This window comes from Vidua chalybeata, chromosome 23 (assembly GCF_026979565.1).
Source record: "Vidua chalybeata isolate OUT-0048 chromosome 23, bVidCha1 merged haplotype, whole genome shotgun sequence".
Taxonomy (NCBI): Eukaryota; Metazoa; Chordata; class Aves; order Passeriformes; family Viduidae; genus Vidua; species Vidua chalybeata.
The window spans coordinates 1,123,441-1,138,626 of record NC_071552.1 but is presented as its reverse complement, the minus strand read 5'-3'; the positions used below and the strand labels follow the sequence as shown (position 1 = coordinate 1,138,626).

Here is a 15,186-nt window from a genome sequence, read left to right as displayed (position 1 = left end):
AATAGAGCTTGAGAGGAACAATTCTGGGGCTTTTCTCAGCAAAGCTGGGCCGTGCTGAGAAAAGCAAGTACGAGTAAGTGATGTCTCTGCCTTTGCTGTGAAATGAGATGTTAAAAGCACGGCACAGGTGAGTGTTAGCACCCAGGCTGACCTGGCACAGGGGTTTTCCTGAGCACAGCACCGTGTTCTGTCCTGCCAGCAGCTGGATCCAGCCAGGTTCTGTCAGCCCTGGAGCCCCAGGAGGGGGTTCTGCCTTTCCTTTGGGCACAGCCTCCTGCCACAGCCTGCAATTCCCCCTTCTCCGTTTCTGGGGCCGAGTGAGAACCTCTGGGCTACCCTGTGTCCTGCAAACACCCTCACACAGGGGTGACACTGGAAATCCAGCGTGACACAGGGGCTGCCACTGTCCCCAGAGCATCCCCCCAGGTATGTCTGTGTTCCCTGGCTGTGGGGTCTGCCCAGGGTGGTGTCCTGCCTGTCTGCTGGCGCTGGGACCCCAGTCACCACCTAGCCAACTGTGTGTGTGTGTGCTCTGCTTTGCCTCAGAGCTTGCTTGAGGGCTTTCCTGGGGCCCTCGTGTGATGGAGAGTGATTTTCCTCAAAAAGAGGAATTTCCCACTGGGGAATCAGTGGAAAGAACACAGACAAAAAGAGCAAGAGAAACCAAAAGTGGTGTGGACAGACTCAGAGAGCCTCATGGTGGGCACAGACATGGAGGCTCCTCTTTGAAGAACCACCCTAAAGGCCTGAAGTGGGAGATTTCTCCTGTTTTCCCTGACTTATCCTTCCTGACGAAGGCCAAGAGCTGCCACAAACTCGCAGCCTGGCTGGACCACCAGCGGCAGATCCCCTCCCTGCCCTGGCTGTGTCCCCATCCAGGGCAGACCAGCTGATGTCCTGCCACTCTGCTCTTGGCCCCTGAGTCACGTCTGGCAGCCACGGAGCTGAGGAGTCCCGAGATGAAGCACAGCCAGTCCCACACAAAGCCACAGATTGTGTTTTGTGTAAGGTAATGCCAATTAAAAGCAACAGGACCGAAGGCAGGAAAGGGGGAGTTCTGTGGAAAAGCTGCCGTGGGGCTGGCCCTGCGGGTTCAGAGAAGTGGGAGAAGTGGTTGGCAGTTCAGAGGAAAGTGAAAGAGGCTGAGGAGGAACGAGAGTTCTGCAGAATGCTTGGATGGGGAGGGGGACTCGGGCTGGAGCCCGAGCTCTGCAGGGAGGGCACGGCCAGGTGCCACAGGAGAGGGGACACTGAGGGCTGGCTGACCCTGAAATGCCTCCCTGTGGACACACCACAGAGCAGGCCAGCCCAGGAGCACCTGGCTCTGTGCATTTCCCTCCCTGCTGTCCCTCAGGAAGCGTTCCCAGCGTGACAGCAGGGTCAGGCAGGTGGTGCTGCACCGAGCAGGGCAGGGATGGGCCCGGAGGGCCGGTCCTGCACAGCCCTGCCGCAGGACAGAGCGGGCCAGAGGGATCCTCATCCCAATTCCCTCGAGCCTGGAGGTTGGAGCAGCTCTCCCGGGCTGCTGGAGCCGGCTCTGGCTGTGTGTTTTAGCTCCTCTTTAATGGCTGGGAGGGCAGGAGGGTGCAGGGAGGGCTCACAGCAGCGTTGCTCGCAGGAAAGGTGAGGATTCCACCCGGGAGCAGTGTGTGTGCTGACATTTAGCATCAGGCTGCTGGAGTCAAGCCACACACCCTGTTCCCTGGCACTTGCTCTCTGTAGGTGGCTTTGTAGCAAGCAATGAACGATTCCTGGAGCTGCTTTCTGAGAATCCCTTTCTGGAGTGGACACAGCAGCTTAAGAGGGCACGGCTGGCTCAGGGCTGCCTGGGGGAGCAGCTCAGTGCTCGGCCACCCCTGGCCACCACTGGCACAGCCTGCAGAGGCACAAAAAGCAAACAAAAAAACCCAAAAACCACTCCTGCCCGTGAAAACCACAGAGGAGTGCGCTGTGGGAGTGCAGGCTGGCTCAGAACCCCTCTGTGAGCTGAGGGCAGGAGGGGTCAGAGGGATCCAGCCCAAGCTTTCCAGCCTCAAAAGGAAGGAGCTTTGCAGCAGGGCTCCTCCAAGCCTGGATGTCCCCGCTTGTCTCCTGCCCTTCTGATGATCAGGGGTGGGTGGGGAGCTGGATGATTGAAGGATTTACACTAAGAATAATGGCAGGAGAAACCTGTGGCACCGAGGGTCATGGGTCTGGCTGTCAGAAAGCACAGGATGAAGCTAGATTTCTCCTTTAATCCGGGAATTTTCACCTGTTTCCACCTGAGTTCTTGGTTAAGCAGAGCATCCCCCAGGTTGTGCCTGCAGGGGAGGCTGTGCTGGCTCCTGGAAGAAGCATCGCTCCATCAGCAAAGGAATTAAAAGGCCTCTAGAGAAACCAGAGGGAAACAGCATTTAATTTCCTTAGGAACAGGGACTTCTTGACTTCTGGGTCACAGCAGCGAGGTTCTCCTGGTTGGCCACGGCTGTGCATCCCCTCCTCTGCGCTGGGCTGGGCAGGAGAGCTGTGGGTGAGTGCGTGGGGGGCACAGAGGGCAGGAAGGGGGGCTCGGGTGGGCAGGCAGCCAGGAGAGCAGCGGGGAAGCGCGGGATGCTGCCGTTCCCTGGGGCCGGGTCTCGCAGCCCCGCAGGGCCCCGCTGGCCCTGCCCCGCATCCCTGGGCCGGCCGGCAGAGCGCAGGTGTTCGGAGGCTGCGCCTGGAGCGCTTGGGAAACCGGCGGCGCCGGAGCCGGGCAGGTCCGACTGGTTTGCTGCCGGCGCTGGCACTGACGTACGAGTGCCAAACACCTCCTGCCCCGGCCCCGGAGCTGGCCCTGCTCGGCACCGCGCTGCTGGCATGGCCGTGCCGCAGCTCTGAGCCCAGCCCAGCCCCGATCCCGGTCCATGGACGGCAAAACCTCCCCGGTAAGTGCGGGCGGCTCCCGGCTCGGGCCCGGCGGGGCGCTCCGGGCCGGGCGGAACCTCTCCCCTCGGGCTTTGGTGGAGGGACCGGTCTCTCCCTCCTGCTCTCCGGGGTGCTCCTTCACAGCAGCCGGAGGGAGAAGGAGCCGGCGGAGCTGCCTGAGGAGCTGCTGCCTCTGGCACCCCTTGGCACGTGGAGGGAGGGCAGCCAGCAGCATCCCCGGCGCCTGCCCTGTGCTGGCAGCGTTGTCGAGGCTCTCGGGTACTTTGCCACACTGGAGCTGTGACCTGAGGGGACCGGTTGGTGCTGCCAGAGGGATCTGGTGCCGCTTGGCACGCTCCTGAGCGCTCCGGCACTTGCCGGCAGCACTGCGCTGGTGGGCACAGCCCTGCTGCTCCCCTCGCCTGCTCTCCAGGCAGTTTTCCCTGTGCCTTTTTGGGCTGGGCTGACTGGGACCTGCTCAGCCCTGGATGTGGGGCTTTGCTGAGCATCCTGTCATGAGGAAAACATCCATCCTGCCTGGGCACCGGGCGAGGCAGCGGGTAATTACCGTGCTGTGCCAGTGACATCCGGAACAAAGGCAGCCGTGACAGCGTGGATGGGGCTCCAAGGGAGGCAGAGCCAGCTCTGACACCGTCCTCTTCCTGCCCCTTTTCCTGGGTGCTGGCCAGGAGCAGGGGCACAGTGGGCTCGTGCTGGGTGTTGGCTGGCTCTGAGGGTCCCAGCTCTGGATGGCCCCAAAGCAGGGTGGCATCACTGCACCTTGGTGATAGTGGGGCAGGAACTAGGATGGCCACATGCAGAGGCAATTGCCCAATAGTGGACAACTCCACTGGGCCACCTTGGCTTTGTCACTTGGGTTAGATGGGCCACCAGGAGTGCCAGGAGCCACCCTTGGCTCTGCAATGGCAGGAGCGTCTTGTTGTCTTTCCAGGCCTCTCTTTGCCCCTCTGTTTGTGCAGTGAGGTGAACGGTGGTTACCCAGCCCCTGGAACATTTTGGGTCTGTGCCCAAAGGGTGCCCACACTGGCACAGGATGAGCTGTCCCTGGCCACATCGGGCTGGCTCGGTCGACAGTCGGTCACCTGCACTTGCAAAGTGACGCTGGCTGGCTTTGGGATTTCACCTTGCTGTGTGTATCAGGGTCTTGGCAGTGTCCTCTCGCCCTGCTCTGGTGCTGGGGTTTGTCCCCTCCCAGGTAGGCCCCACTCAGCAGTGGCACTTGAGCAGGACGTTGTCACCCAGAGGGCCTAGGGGCTCTCACAGGCTGGGGACATCTCTGTCCCTGGCGAGGACAATGTCTCCGTTGTGTGCTGGCTGAGCTGCTCTGGGCAGACAATCGGCGCTTCACTCCAGGTGAAGGAGTGCCCAGACTGGACACAGGGCAGTGAGCAGCTGGAGCCGTGCTGAGGGCAGGCTCAGCTGGGGAGGAGGATCTGAGGCAGCTCCTTCCAGCTTATTTAAGCCACGCTGCCTCCCTCCCTCTCTCCCCTCTTGATGCTCTGGAATTTTGGGAGCTCTGTGTCCTTCTGCTCCTCCAAGACGCGGCTGGGCCCCAGGTGTGGTTGCAACACCCAGGTGTTCCCTGGCTTCCGCTTTCCCTCCCACTCCGAAACTGCGGGTGACTGCTGGCTGGTTTCCCTGGATGCTGAGCCTCCAGCCCAGCCTGGATCACCTTTCCCCTGGTGATTGTCCTGGCTGCCGTGGGTTTGGGGGGCCTTCCCTCCACATCAGGGCGGGGAGCTGCAGGTCGGCACACGTGAGAGCTCTCGGTGCAAAGGGGACGGGCGCCTCAGCGCTGCTGCCCTCGGTTTGGGAGCCTTGCCCAGCTCTGCTCCGAGCCTCGGAGCAGGGACGGGGCGTGAAGTGGTGTTTGCACTCCTGACAGGTTTAGCACAGGGCTGGTGTTGCAGACAGGCAGCAAGTGTGCAAGGTGAGCAAAGCTGGCCAGGAGTCCCCGAGTGCCCCCAGTGTCCCTCCTGGCTGTCCTGTGAAAGCCAGCCCTCTGTGCCACAGACAGGGGCTGGCTGTGCCCCCCTCCCCACAGCTGCCTCTGGCACGGATCACTCCTGTGGCTGCTGGAGCATTTGCAGAGAGGCCGTCGGGGAAAGGGCTCAAACCACAGCGGCGCGTGTGATCCGGGCTCGGCTCTGCCCCTGACTTTTACTCAAAAGCCAGCGAAGGATGAGTAAAGGCTTTGTGGGCAGGAGCATCACTCGCTCACCGGGGTCACGCGCTCTCCCCAGCAGAAACTTCTCTGCAAAACCACCACTGTTTTCTCTGCTGCACTGGCCCTGCACTGCTCACCCGTGGTAACAGCTCTGCTACCTTTACTGGCAGCCCACAGAATTATTTAGACTTAAGACTTTGAAGGAAATAAGCCGAAAGTTCACCTGAGTGTAAGAAAGGGCATGTGCTTCCTGCTGAGGAGCACTCAGAGCAGAGTGACCTATGGCACGTTTCGGTGTTAATTTGATATATTTGCACACTGGAGGTGGGAGTGCTGTGGCATCCAGCATTGCTGGCTCCCTGGGGAAGCTGGGCTGTGTTTTCTGCGTGCGATGGAGAGGTTTATCCTTTGAGGATTGCAGTGCTGCTGGTCTAATAAGCAAAGGGTTACAGCTGCCGCAGGGTGAGATGCGACACATCAGAGTGGGGATAGTGCACAAATGCCAGGGGAAAAGGGGATTTACAAAACCCTCATTTCAACGAAGGCAGGAGAAATTCTTTTCCCAGGAAGCGTTCCTGGCATCCTGTTATCCCCACATTGCTTTGCTCAGGACCTGCCACAGCTCTGGCTGTGACCCGCAGCGGGCACTGGGGGTACCCGGGGATGCCCCACGATGTGGGCGCGGGAGAACTGAGATCCCATCGGTGTTGTGACTGCTCAGGCTCCTTCGGGGAGGGCACTGCAGGCACCCTCCAGCCCTCCCAGCCTCGGGCAGAAAGCTGAGGGGCTCCCCTGGCACCCTTGGCAGAAGACAAGGCTGCAGCAGTGCTGGGAAAATCCGGTGTAGGGAAACCTGGAGCAGATCCAGGCTTGTTCTGCTCTCAGGTGGGGAAGGGCTGAGAGTGGGGCTGATGCAGTGAAACAGAAAGTGCCTCCCTCGGCTCCTCCCCGCGCACAGGAGCCGGGGAGCTCCACACGAGTGGGGAGGTGGCTCCCCATGGCCCGGGGACACCAGCGGTGCCTGTGCCAAGGGCCCGCGGGGGTGGGAGGAGGTTTGTGCCGGGGGGGGGTGGCCCCGCACACGCCGCTGCTGGCCAGGGCAGGTGGCCTGGAGCCCGGGGTGCTGTGGCCGCCGGCTCTGAGGGGATGAGCTCGGCAGGCACAGCCCGTGCGGCGCAGGTGTGTCCCGGTGTGCAGCGCAGGTGTGTCCCCGGTGTGTCCCGGTGTGCGGCTCAGGTGTGTCCCGGTGTGCGGCTCAGGTGTGTCCCGGTGTGCGGCTCAGGTGTGTCCCCGGTGTGCAGCTCAGGTGTGTCCCCGGTGTGCAGCTCAGGTGTGTCCCCGGTGTGTCCCCGGTGTGCGGCTGGGCTCGGACCCTGCGCGGGACGCGTGGCCACGCCGGGGCCGTGACTCACAGATAATGCCCAGGAAGTTACAGCAGCGCATCGCCAGGGAGGGCACAGCACAAAGCACGAGCAGCCTCACGACCTGCTCACCGGCGCTCCTGGTTCCCGGCAGGAAACACGGGCGGAGAGAAAAGCCAGCTGGAAGGGCGAGGGGGGTCCCCGCAGTGTCCCCGCTGTGCCCGTGTCCCCGTCCTGCCCGCTGCAGAGCTCTGCTCCAGCCCGAGCGCTCCTCGCTGGCCCGGCAGGGAAAGGGATGGTTCCTGCTCATGGAGAAAGGTGATCTGTAGCAGTGCAGGGCCAAAAACCAGAGACAGGCTCCCGGAGGGATGTTAGAGCCCATCTCTGGGCGGTAAGTGATCCCTGCAGGCTGGTGGCTCCACTTCTCCCTGGTGTCCCCTTCGGAAGTTCTCATTCCCCAGAATGGTTTGGATGGAAAGGGACTGAAGGCTCACCCAGCTCCAGCCCCGTTCCGTGGGCAGGGACACCTCCCACTGGACCAGGTTGCTCCAAGCCCCATCCATCCTACAAAAGGCAGAGGAAGCAGCATTTATTTTGAGATTTGTTCGCAGGTCCTCTCTGGAGGAAAATGAGAGGCTTTGGCTTCTGTCACCAAAGGAAGAGTGCATTTTGAGGAAAGGAAACAGATACATATTCTTTTGTGAATTCATGGATCAGGAGTGACACAACTGCAGAGCAGCATTCCAGGGTGCAGGACGTTTCAGGGCTTGGAAAACACCGATTATTAAGTATTACTAAATGACAGCTGGAAATTGCACTGTATTTTTCAAATGGCTAATTAAGGATAGATGCATAAATTGGGGCACTGGCCCCGTGGAACTGGGCCACGGCTTGACTGTCACGATGCCAAATACCCGGCTGATTGCTCGGCTCACAGTGATGGCTTTGGGAAGTTCAGCTGCCTGAAGGGGAAAAACCCAGTGACAATGAGGGTTTTGGCCATCCTGGGTGGGTTGTGGCTCGGGTTCTGGTACAGACAGAGGCACTGGGGTGTGATTCTCCATGAGGCTCATGGCTGTGTGAGGAACAGGCTCGTAGCTCTGTCGCTGTGCTGCTTTCACCTTCACAGCTGGCAGGGTGGCATTTGGGTGGGCAGCAGTCACTGCTGGTGACAGTCCCCTCTGCCCACAGACCACTGCCTCGCCCAGCAGTGTCTCTCCCAGCCTCCTCCATGTCTCCACGGTCAGCAGCATCTTCGGTGCCCGACCTCCGCAGCCTCGAGAGAACGTCCTGGGCATCAGCTTCAAACCCTACAGCCCCGAGTCCGGCCCGGCCCCAAGCCCCTGCTCGGCCTGCGAGAGCACACGTAAGGATGGGCCCGGGTGAGCCATGGCCCTGCTCCCTGCCGGGGTGGGGAGGGATGGAGGGAGGCAGGGAGGTCACAGAGAGCCACGGGCTGGAGTTTCCCTGGGGTGTGAGGGGTGTGGGGGCAAAGGAGAGCTCTGTGACCCCAGGGCAGGCTGGGGTGTGCACGGCCCTGCTCTCCCACAGCCCAGAGGTGGGCCACGAGGAGGCAGCCGCCCCCTGACCCTGCCTCTGCCCTGCTGCCAGGATCCTCCATGTTCAGAGCTCCCTGCATGAGCCAGCGGCGGCTTGCGCTCGTCTTCTGCGTCTCCGTCCTCATCGTGCTGCTCGTCGCCCTCATCCTGCTGTGTGAGTGGGGTCCCAGCCCGGGGGGGCTCCAGGCTCCTGGAGGGGGCCTCAGAGGAGCTGGGCGTCAGCAGAGTCTGGGGATACCCACACTGGGAATTGCCAGAGCGAAACCCCTGGCCCAGGGACAGGGATGTGCTTTTCCCGTTCCCTGAGCTTTCCTGACACCTGGTGGAGAGGCAGAGCTGGGGAAGGAGAAAAGGAGATCTGCTGCATGGGCTGGTGCCAGTATCTGGGGGGTTGGGGATGCCGTGTGCTTTCCTTCTGCTGGGCTTACTCTGGTGGGCAGCAGGGCACCCAGCAGCACCCACAGTTGCCCTCCCCAGGACGAATGACGAATCATGGTCCATAGGCACAGACACCAGGGAATCCCTTTAGTCCTGCTGACATCCAGCTGCCACTCTGCCCATGGCTTGAAGCACTCACAGGCTGAATGCATCGCCTGTGGGTGAAGGGAGAGGGGCTCGCAGCAGCTGGGCAGCACGGGGGGGGCTCAGGGTGGCCAGTCCTCCCCCAGCCCTGTGTCCAGCAGCTCCTCACTCTTGCTCAAACACACCTCACGCTCACACCCAGTGATGGGGAACGCTCCTGTGCCCGGCACGCCTGCAGATGCCCACCCAAGTGGGGCACAGCCCTTCACCCATGGCCAGCCCTGGCCTCAGCGTGGTGTCCTCCTGCTTCCAGTCATGTTCTGGAGGTCGCAGACGGGCATCGTGTACAAGGAACCAGCAGAGAGCTGCAAGGACGGCGCCGTGCGCTGCGACGGCGTCGTCGACTGCTCCCAGAGGAGCGACGAGCTGGGCTGTGGTGAGGCACGGGGGCTGGGATGGTGGGAACGAGGGGAGCCCCGGGAGCACCCCTGAGCCCCCTGCTCCATCCCACAGTGCGCTTCTCATCCGAGGAGTCCTTGCTCCACGTCTACTCCAGCACCGAGAGCCAGTGGCTGCCGGTGTGCAGCAGTGACTGGGACGAGTCCTTCTCCAGGAAAACCTGCCGGCAGCTGGGATTTCAGAAGTAATTCCTGGAGGACGGGCTGTTCTGCTCGGGTGCTGGGGCCCTGCCAAACCCCTGCTCTGAGTGCAGGGTCTGCTGGGCTGTTTCCCCCCTGGAAGGCGCCGTGTCCAGCGCTGCTCTGGGCACAGTGCAGGGACCAGTGGTCAGTGCCCGGATGGGGGGACCCTCACTGCCTGTCCTCTCCCCTCCCAGTGCGTCCCAGACCGAGTACATCCCCCTGCGTGTCCCTGGCAAGAGCCTCACGGTGACTGGGGAGCGAGAGACCATCCAGCAGAGCCTCAACAGGTACCAGGGTCACCTGCTGCCCCCCCTGCCCTGGTGCCACAGGAACGGGGCTGAGGCTGGCTCTGGCTCCTCTCTCCCGCAGCTCCCAGTGTCTCACGGGAAAGTACGTCTCCCTGCGATGCACAAGTAAGGAGCTGGCTAGGACACAGCCGAGGGTGGGTCCCCTTTTCACAGGCTTGGGAGCACCTTCCCCCCTTCTCAGCACAGGGTTGGGCAAATGGGACGTCTTCCAGCAAATTTTCTGGGTGATAGAAAACCACCAGCGTTGCATTCCCTGCAATAAGCGTGGTTCCTGTGGGTGGGGGGGGATGCTGTGCGTGTCCCCCTCTGTGCTCCCCTTCCCCCCGAGCCTTTCTCCCAGCCCTGCTGTCCCCTCCAGCCTGCGGGCAGAGGATTTCTGGCCGGATCATCGGTGGGAAGGAGACCTCTGTGAACAAATGGCCCTGGCAGGTCAGCGTGCAGTACGGGCCCATCCACATCTGCGGTGGCACCATCATCGACGCTCAGTGGGTGCTCACCGCTGCCCACTGCTTCTTCATGTGAGTGCTGCTGCCAGCCCGGGCACCCAGCCCAGCCCCACAGCCCGGCTCTCACTCCCTGCTGCCCCATCTCGCCCTGCCAGGAACAGCATGAAGATCCTGGACGACTGGAAGGTGTACGGAGGGGTGTCGGACCTGAAGCAGCCCATGGAGGGCATCCCTGTGTCCCAGGTCATCATCAACTCCAACTACAGCGACGACCACGACGACTACGACATCGCCCTCATGAAGCTCTCCAGGCCGCTGACGCTCTCAGGTGAGGGCTCTCAGCTTACCTGGGCTTGGCTGGGCGGTGTTTGGGGGACGGGGAGACGGACAGGACTGAGAGGTGTGCCCTGGGAACCATGGGGTGTGCGGGGCTGCTGCCAGCTGCAGCATCCGCCTCTGCCGTGGCCACCCTGCTTGTCCCCATGGCCAGGAAGGCTCTGGCACCCGCAGCCGTGGGCTCAGCTGTGCCCCCAGCCCCACACGGCTGGGATGGGCAGAGAGAGGAGCCTTTCGTGCGCCCCACGCTCCTCCCTGGCTGCGGGGCTGTGCCGATTTCTGTCCCGGTGACTCATCCCTCGCTCCCATCCCCTCCTCCAGCCCAGGTCCGCCCCGCCTGCCTGCCCATGTACGGCCAGCGATTCCAGACCGGCAGGTCCTGCTTCATCACCGGCTTCGGGAAGACCAGGGAGAATGAAGGTGAGGGAGGACCGCGGCTCCCCGCAGGCAGCTCCTGCCCCGAGCACAGCCCCGCTGGGCCCCTCGAGGGCTTTCCCGCAGGGATAACTCTCGGCATCGCCCTGCCAGCCGCGAGGCTTTGCAGGAATGAGACCTGTGAGAAACAGCGGCTTCCTCCCTCGCTGGTGAGGGGCCGGGGGCGGTGGGGGATGACGAGGACCCCCCCTGCCCCACAGCTCTTCCTGCCTTGCAGATAACACGTCCCCGAAGCTGCGGGAGGCCGAGGTGAAGCTGATTGACTACAAGATCTGCAACAGCGACAAGGTGTACGAGGGCTACCTGACCCCCCGCATGATGTGCGCCGGGTACCTGCAGGGAGGGAAGGACGCCTGCCAGGTGAGCTGGGGGCACACCAGGGCAGAGCTGCCCCATTTTGGGTACTCACAGAGGGGTGTCTCCTGTCTCCCCTCCTCACTGCTCTGCCCCTCTGAGCCAGGGTGACAGCGGAGGGCCCCTGGTGTGTGAGGACGACGGCCGCTGGTACGTGGCCGGGGTGACGAGCTGGGGGACAGGATGTGGCCAGAAGAACAAGCCCGGAGTGTACACGCGTGTGACAAAGCTCCTCAGCTGGATATACAGCAAAATGGAGGTGAGGTGGCAGGGCTGTGCCTGGGCAGGGCGGCCCTGGAGAGGGGCTGCACCCCCAGCCCAGCCCTGGCACCCCACCCCGCTCTCCTCTCTGTCCCTTGCAGAGCGAGAACGACTAAGGGCAGGATGGACACTTGCCTGGGCTGTGCCTCTCCGGCTGGCACGGGCCACTGCCCCAGGCTGCTGCCAGGGCACGATGCCACCAGCAAGTCCCCACCTCTCTGGACTGTCCGTGCAGCCAGGGACCTGTGGCTGCCCCCGAACTCTGAAAACAGCACCTGCAAAGTGACCCTGCCCTCGCCTGGTGCCAGGGGTGGCATGGTGGTGGCTGGGCACAGCACCCAGCCAGGCCCGGGGGGACACAGCCCATGCCAGCAGCTGGCCGTGCTGGCTGGGGGACACCTCCTTGCCCCGTGTCTGTGGCTCTCCTGTAAATAGACCTGTCTGGACAGGGTGTGCGAGTGCTTCCTGGCAGGGCCGTGGCACACTCAGTGGGCGAGGGGCTGCCAGCAGTGCCCGTGGAGTGGGAACTCTCTCCTTTAGCCAGGTCACAGCTGTGCCACCCTAGGGTGCAGGATGTGGCCGCTGTGTCCACACTGCCACACCTCCGGGGCCACGCTGGCGGCTCTGCCGCCAAGGGGAGCCCCGAGCTGCGGATATTCCTCCCTCTGGGAGGGGCGGCCGCTGCTCTCGTGTTTGCAGAGGGATTTAGGAAGTGCCTTTTAGGAGGTGTCCCCGTCTGCGAGAGAAATGCCCGTTTGTTTGTTTTTCCATGCCGCGGCTCCGGTCTGAGCCGGCGCTCCCTCCCAGGGCTGCAGCCGCTCTCGGTCTGCTCCGGGAGCGTTTGGGGCAGTCTGCGCCCTGGGGGTGGCTGTGGGAGCTGCGACAACACCAGCGGCAGCCAAAGGCCGCGCTGGAGTGTGGTTCAGAGCGATCAGCCTCGCGGGCAGTGCCCAGCGTGAGCCAGCCCTGCATCTCCCTGCTGGGAGCTCTGCGGTGCCCGAGCGCTGCCTCCCGCCTGCAGGGATGGCACAGCCAGCCTGTCCTCCCTGCCCGCGCCCCAGCAGGGACATTTCCCTCAAGGAAACAAGTGCCTTCATCTCCTGCTGGATGCTGGGGCACACAAGGAGATCCCCAGGGTGAGCAGAGCCTGCCTGCTCCCCTCCCCAGCCCTGCAGTCAGGTGCAGGGGGGTCCTGTGGAGCCTGGCCACCCTGCACTCTTCTAATAAATGTTTTGGTAGTGTCCCACGTGGAGATGGCTCTTTGGGATGGGCTGGAAAGGAAGCAGTGGCATGCCAAGGATCCCTGGGGAGCAGGCATGTGGGGCTTGTGATGGAGTGGCCCTTCCTGCCCATCACCCTCCGGGGTACTGCTCATGGCTGGGAGAAAAGGGATGGTTTTGGTTGCTCAGGTCCTGGGAACATCCCCTGGGTTCCCAGCACTGACCACTTCCCCTGGAAAAGGTTATGGGCAGCTGTGGTTTGTGCTGGGATTTTGGGACAGCAGGTCTGGGCCGGTTCTGGGTGTGCAGAAAGCACCTGCCTCTCCCTGGGGCCGGGGCTGCCACCTGCCCGCCGATGGGAAGGGGCGGGCGCGTTCCTGGCCTCGCTTCACCTCTGTGGAGTTGGACAGTGCAGGGTGGCTGCCCCGGAGCTGAACTGAAACAAAGGGAGGGAGTCGGTGCCTTTTGGGAAGCGCCAAGTCAGCCTGACCTCAAAGCCCTTTTCAGAGCAGCAGCCCAGAAACCTCCCCCGGCGCAGGAGCCGCCCGTGACGAAGGGAGCGTGCAGGGCCAGGGGACTGCTCCCACTTCTGAACCTGGACAAGGGCCTCGGGCAGCCCTGCTGCCTTCCAGCCGGGAGAGGGGGGCTCTGCTCCCCCCACACCGGGGCTGCTCATGCTGTAGCGACTGCCCTCAGTCTGCAGGGCAACACAATTTTCCACAAACAGAAGCAGCTGATCTTGAGTTAGAGACGGGGCCCTGACTTCCCTGTTTTGTTTTGGTTTGGTTAAAGTGGGAATGCAGTGGGCCTTAAGTCACAGACCCAGCCCAGGTTTGTTCAGAGAGGGTCTGGGGGTTTCTGTGGATAAGTCAGAGAGGAGCAGCAGCTCCTGGTGGTTCATTACTGGAGAAATTGATCTTTTGAGAAGGAATAACCCAAAAACTGGAACCCTATAAGAGCTGATCTTGCTGGAGCTGTGTTCCTGGGACCAGGAATGGTAACATTTCAGCACATGTGGGACCTTCTCCTCTGCTGTGGACTTCTCCTCCTCAGGGGTTACTGCTCTTTTGAAAGTCTCTGACAGCAGAGAAACGCTTTCAGCCCTTAATACAAATTTAATTTATTTCTTCTAAACCTGCCATCCAGCAGTGTCTCCCCCCCAGGCCCGCAGGCAGGTATGCTGTGTTTTCCCAAGGGATGAAGTTTTCTAAGCAGATTAGGAGCGATTATTTTCCTGTGAAGCCTGGCCATGGCTGTCCTGCTGTTCCCAAACGCTGTGCAGACGAAGCAGACGCCTTGGGCACCGCTTTGCCTCCACTCCTGGGCGAGCAGAGCTGTGGTTGGTGCCAGCCCAGCCCCGAGGAGCTCCTGGGACAGCGCAGGCCATCACCTGTGGCTCTTGTAAAGCCCTTTGCTTGCTCAGTGTCCTGCTCCAGAGCATCCTCCAAGACAAGAGGTGCTGAGCATCACCCCACATCTGCCTGGGCTGCTCCCAAGCTCCTCTGAGCTCTGGAAATCGTAGGCCAGCATCCCAAAGGGACACAAGTTACAAAAATACAGCCTGGCGGGCACCACGTGAATTACCGCCCATTAGCCGCGGTTTTCCCGATCTCTCCTTTTATAGCTCTTTGTTCTGCTGTGTCAAAACAGATTTGTTTATAGGGTTTCAGCGATGATGTTTCTCTGCAAAAATGCTCTTCCTCTAGCTGGGGATTGGCTCCCTACCCTGGTCAGTAACATCCTCGCTTGGCACGGATGGGCTTCAGCTGGAGCTGTGCTCGGCGGGGCAGTGCAGGAGCTTCAGAGCAGCCAGTGCTGGATCCCCGCCCCTGCAGGGATTCGGGGCACGAGGAACCACCGGGCCTGATGGAAAATGATGTTACTGGGGTAAATGCAGCCTTATGGCTGCACACAGCTTTTGTCACTGCTCCGTGCTCCCGTGTCCCCGATGGGGCCAAGGGCGGCGTTGCCACTGAACAGGCCATTTCCAAGCTTGGCATTACGGGGAGAGATGTTAAAACTGGAGGGGAAAGTTCTGGAGAGCAAGTGGCTCTGTCCCTGCCCCAGGCCCACGGGGAGGAGATGCCTGCTCCAGGGTGGTCAGGGACACAGGCTCAGATGAAACCGTGCCCTGCTGGAGCTAGTGGCAGTGCTCCTGTTCTCTCAGACAGCTGAGGAGACCAGCCCAGCCCCCTTGTTAACATAAATCAGCATCTCCTGCCCGGCCTCTGCATTACTTTTGGCCCAGTTTCTCCAGAAGAGAAGCTGGAGCTCGGTACAGCCTCTCCAGCAGCACAGCTCTGGGGAGCAGATGTTTAACATGAGCAACTGCTGGAGCTGCTTTTCCTCTTCCCTTCCCACATCCACATTGGGATCTCTATTTTACCTGAGTTTGTACAGCAAAAGAAAATTTATGATGATTTTTTTTTTTATTCTACTCTGGGCAGCTCCTTGGGAATTTGTAAATAAAGAACCAAGGGAGGGAGAGCAGATCCAGCTGTGTCCTGGCTGCTGCTGCATGGGGCACCTGTGCTTAGGGCTCTGCAGAGCCCCACCGTGCTCGCTGCAGCCCCCAGGGCACGGTCACACCTGCATCTTTTACTGTGTGCTGTGGATAATGACAGCCGAGAAGCAGATAAGGTCAGAGAAGCCCAAAACTTGATTATAATGGC

General features: G+C 61.5%; 1 protein-coding gene across 1 annotated transcript; it reads left to right on the top strand.

Moving 5' to 3' along the window:
- Nucleotides 1–2,855: 2,855 nt before the first annotated feature.
- Nucleotides 2,856–12,537, top strand: TMPRSS13 (transmembrane serine protease 13). Its single transcript, XM_053963352.1, has 13 exons — nt 2,856–2,903; nt 7,624–7,798; nt 8,044–8,145; nt 8,827–8,949; nt 9,027–9,156; nt 9,349–9,441; nt 9,524–9,567; nt 9,821–9,980; nt 10,064–10,236; nt 10,566–10,664; nt 10,897–11,039; nt 11,140–11,292; nt 11,396–12,537. Exons 1-13 carry the CDS (start codon nt 2,883–2,885, stop codon nt 11,408–11,410), a joined length of 1,431 nt encoding a protein of 476 aa, XP_053819327.1. The 5' UTR covers nt 2,856–2,882; the 3' UTR covers nt 11,411–12,537.
- Nucleotides 12,538–15,186: the final 2,649 nt, after the last annotated feature.

Excerpts from the sequence above, each read along its gene's own strand:
- TMPRSS13 (XM_053963352.1), top strand. The coding sequence starts at position 2,883 with ATGGACGGCAAAACCTCCCCG. Across the intron at positions 8,146-8,826 it reads CGTCGCCCTCATCCTGCTGT|TCATGTTCTGGAGGTCGCAG; the intron begins GTGAGTGGGGTC and ends TCCTGCTTCCAG. Across the intron at positions 11,040-11,139 it reads GAGGGAAGGACGCCTGCCAG|GGTGACAGCGGAGGGCCCCT; the intron begins GTGAGCTGGGGG and ends CCTCTGAGCCAG.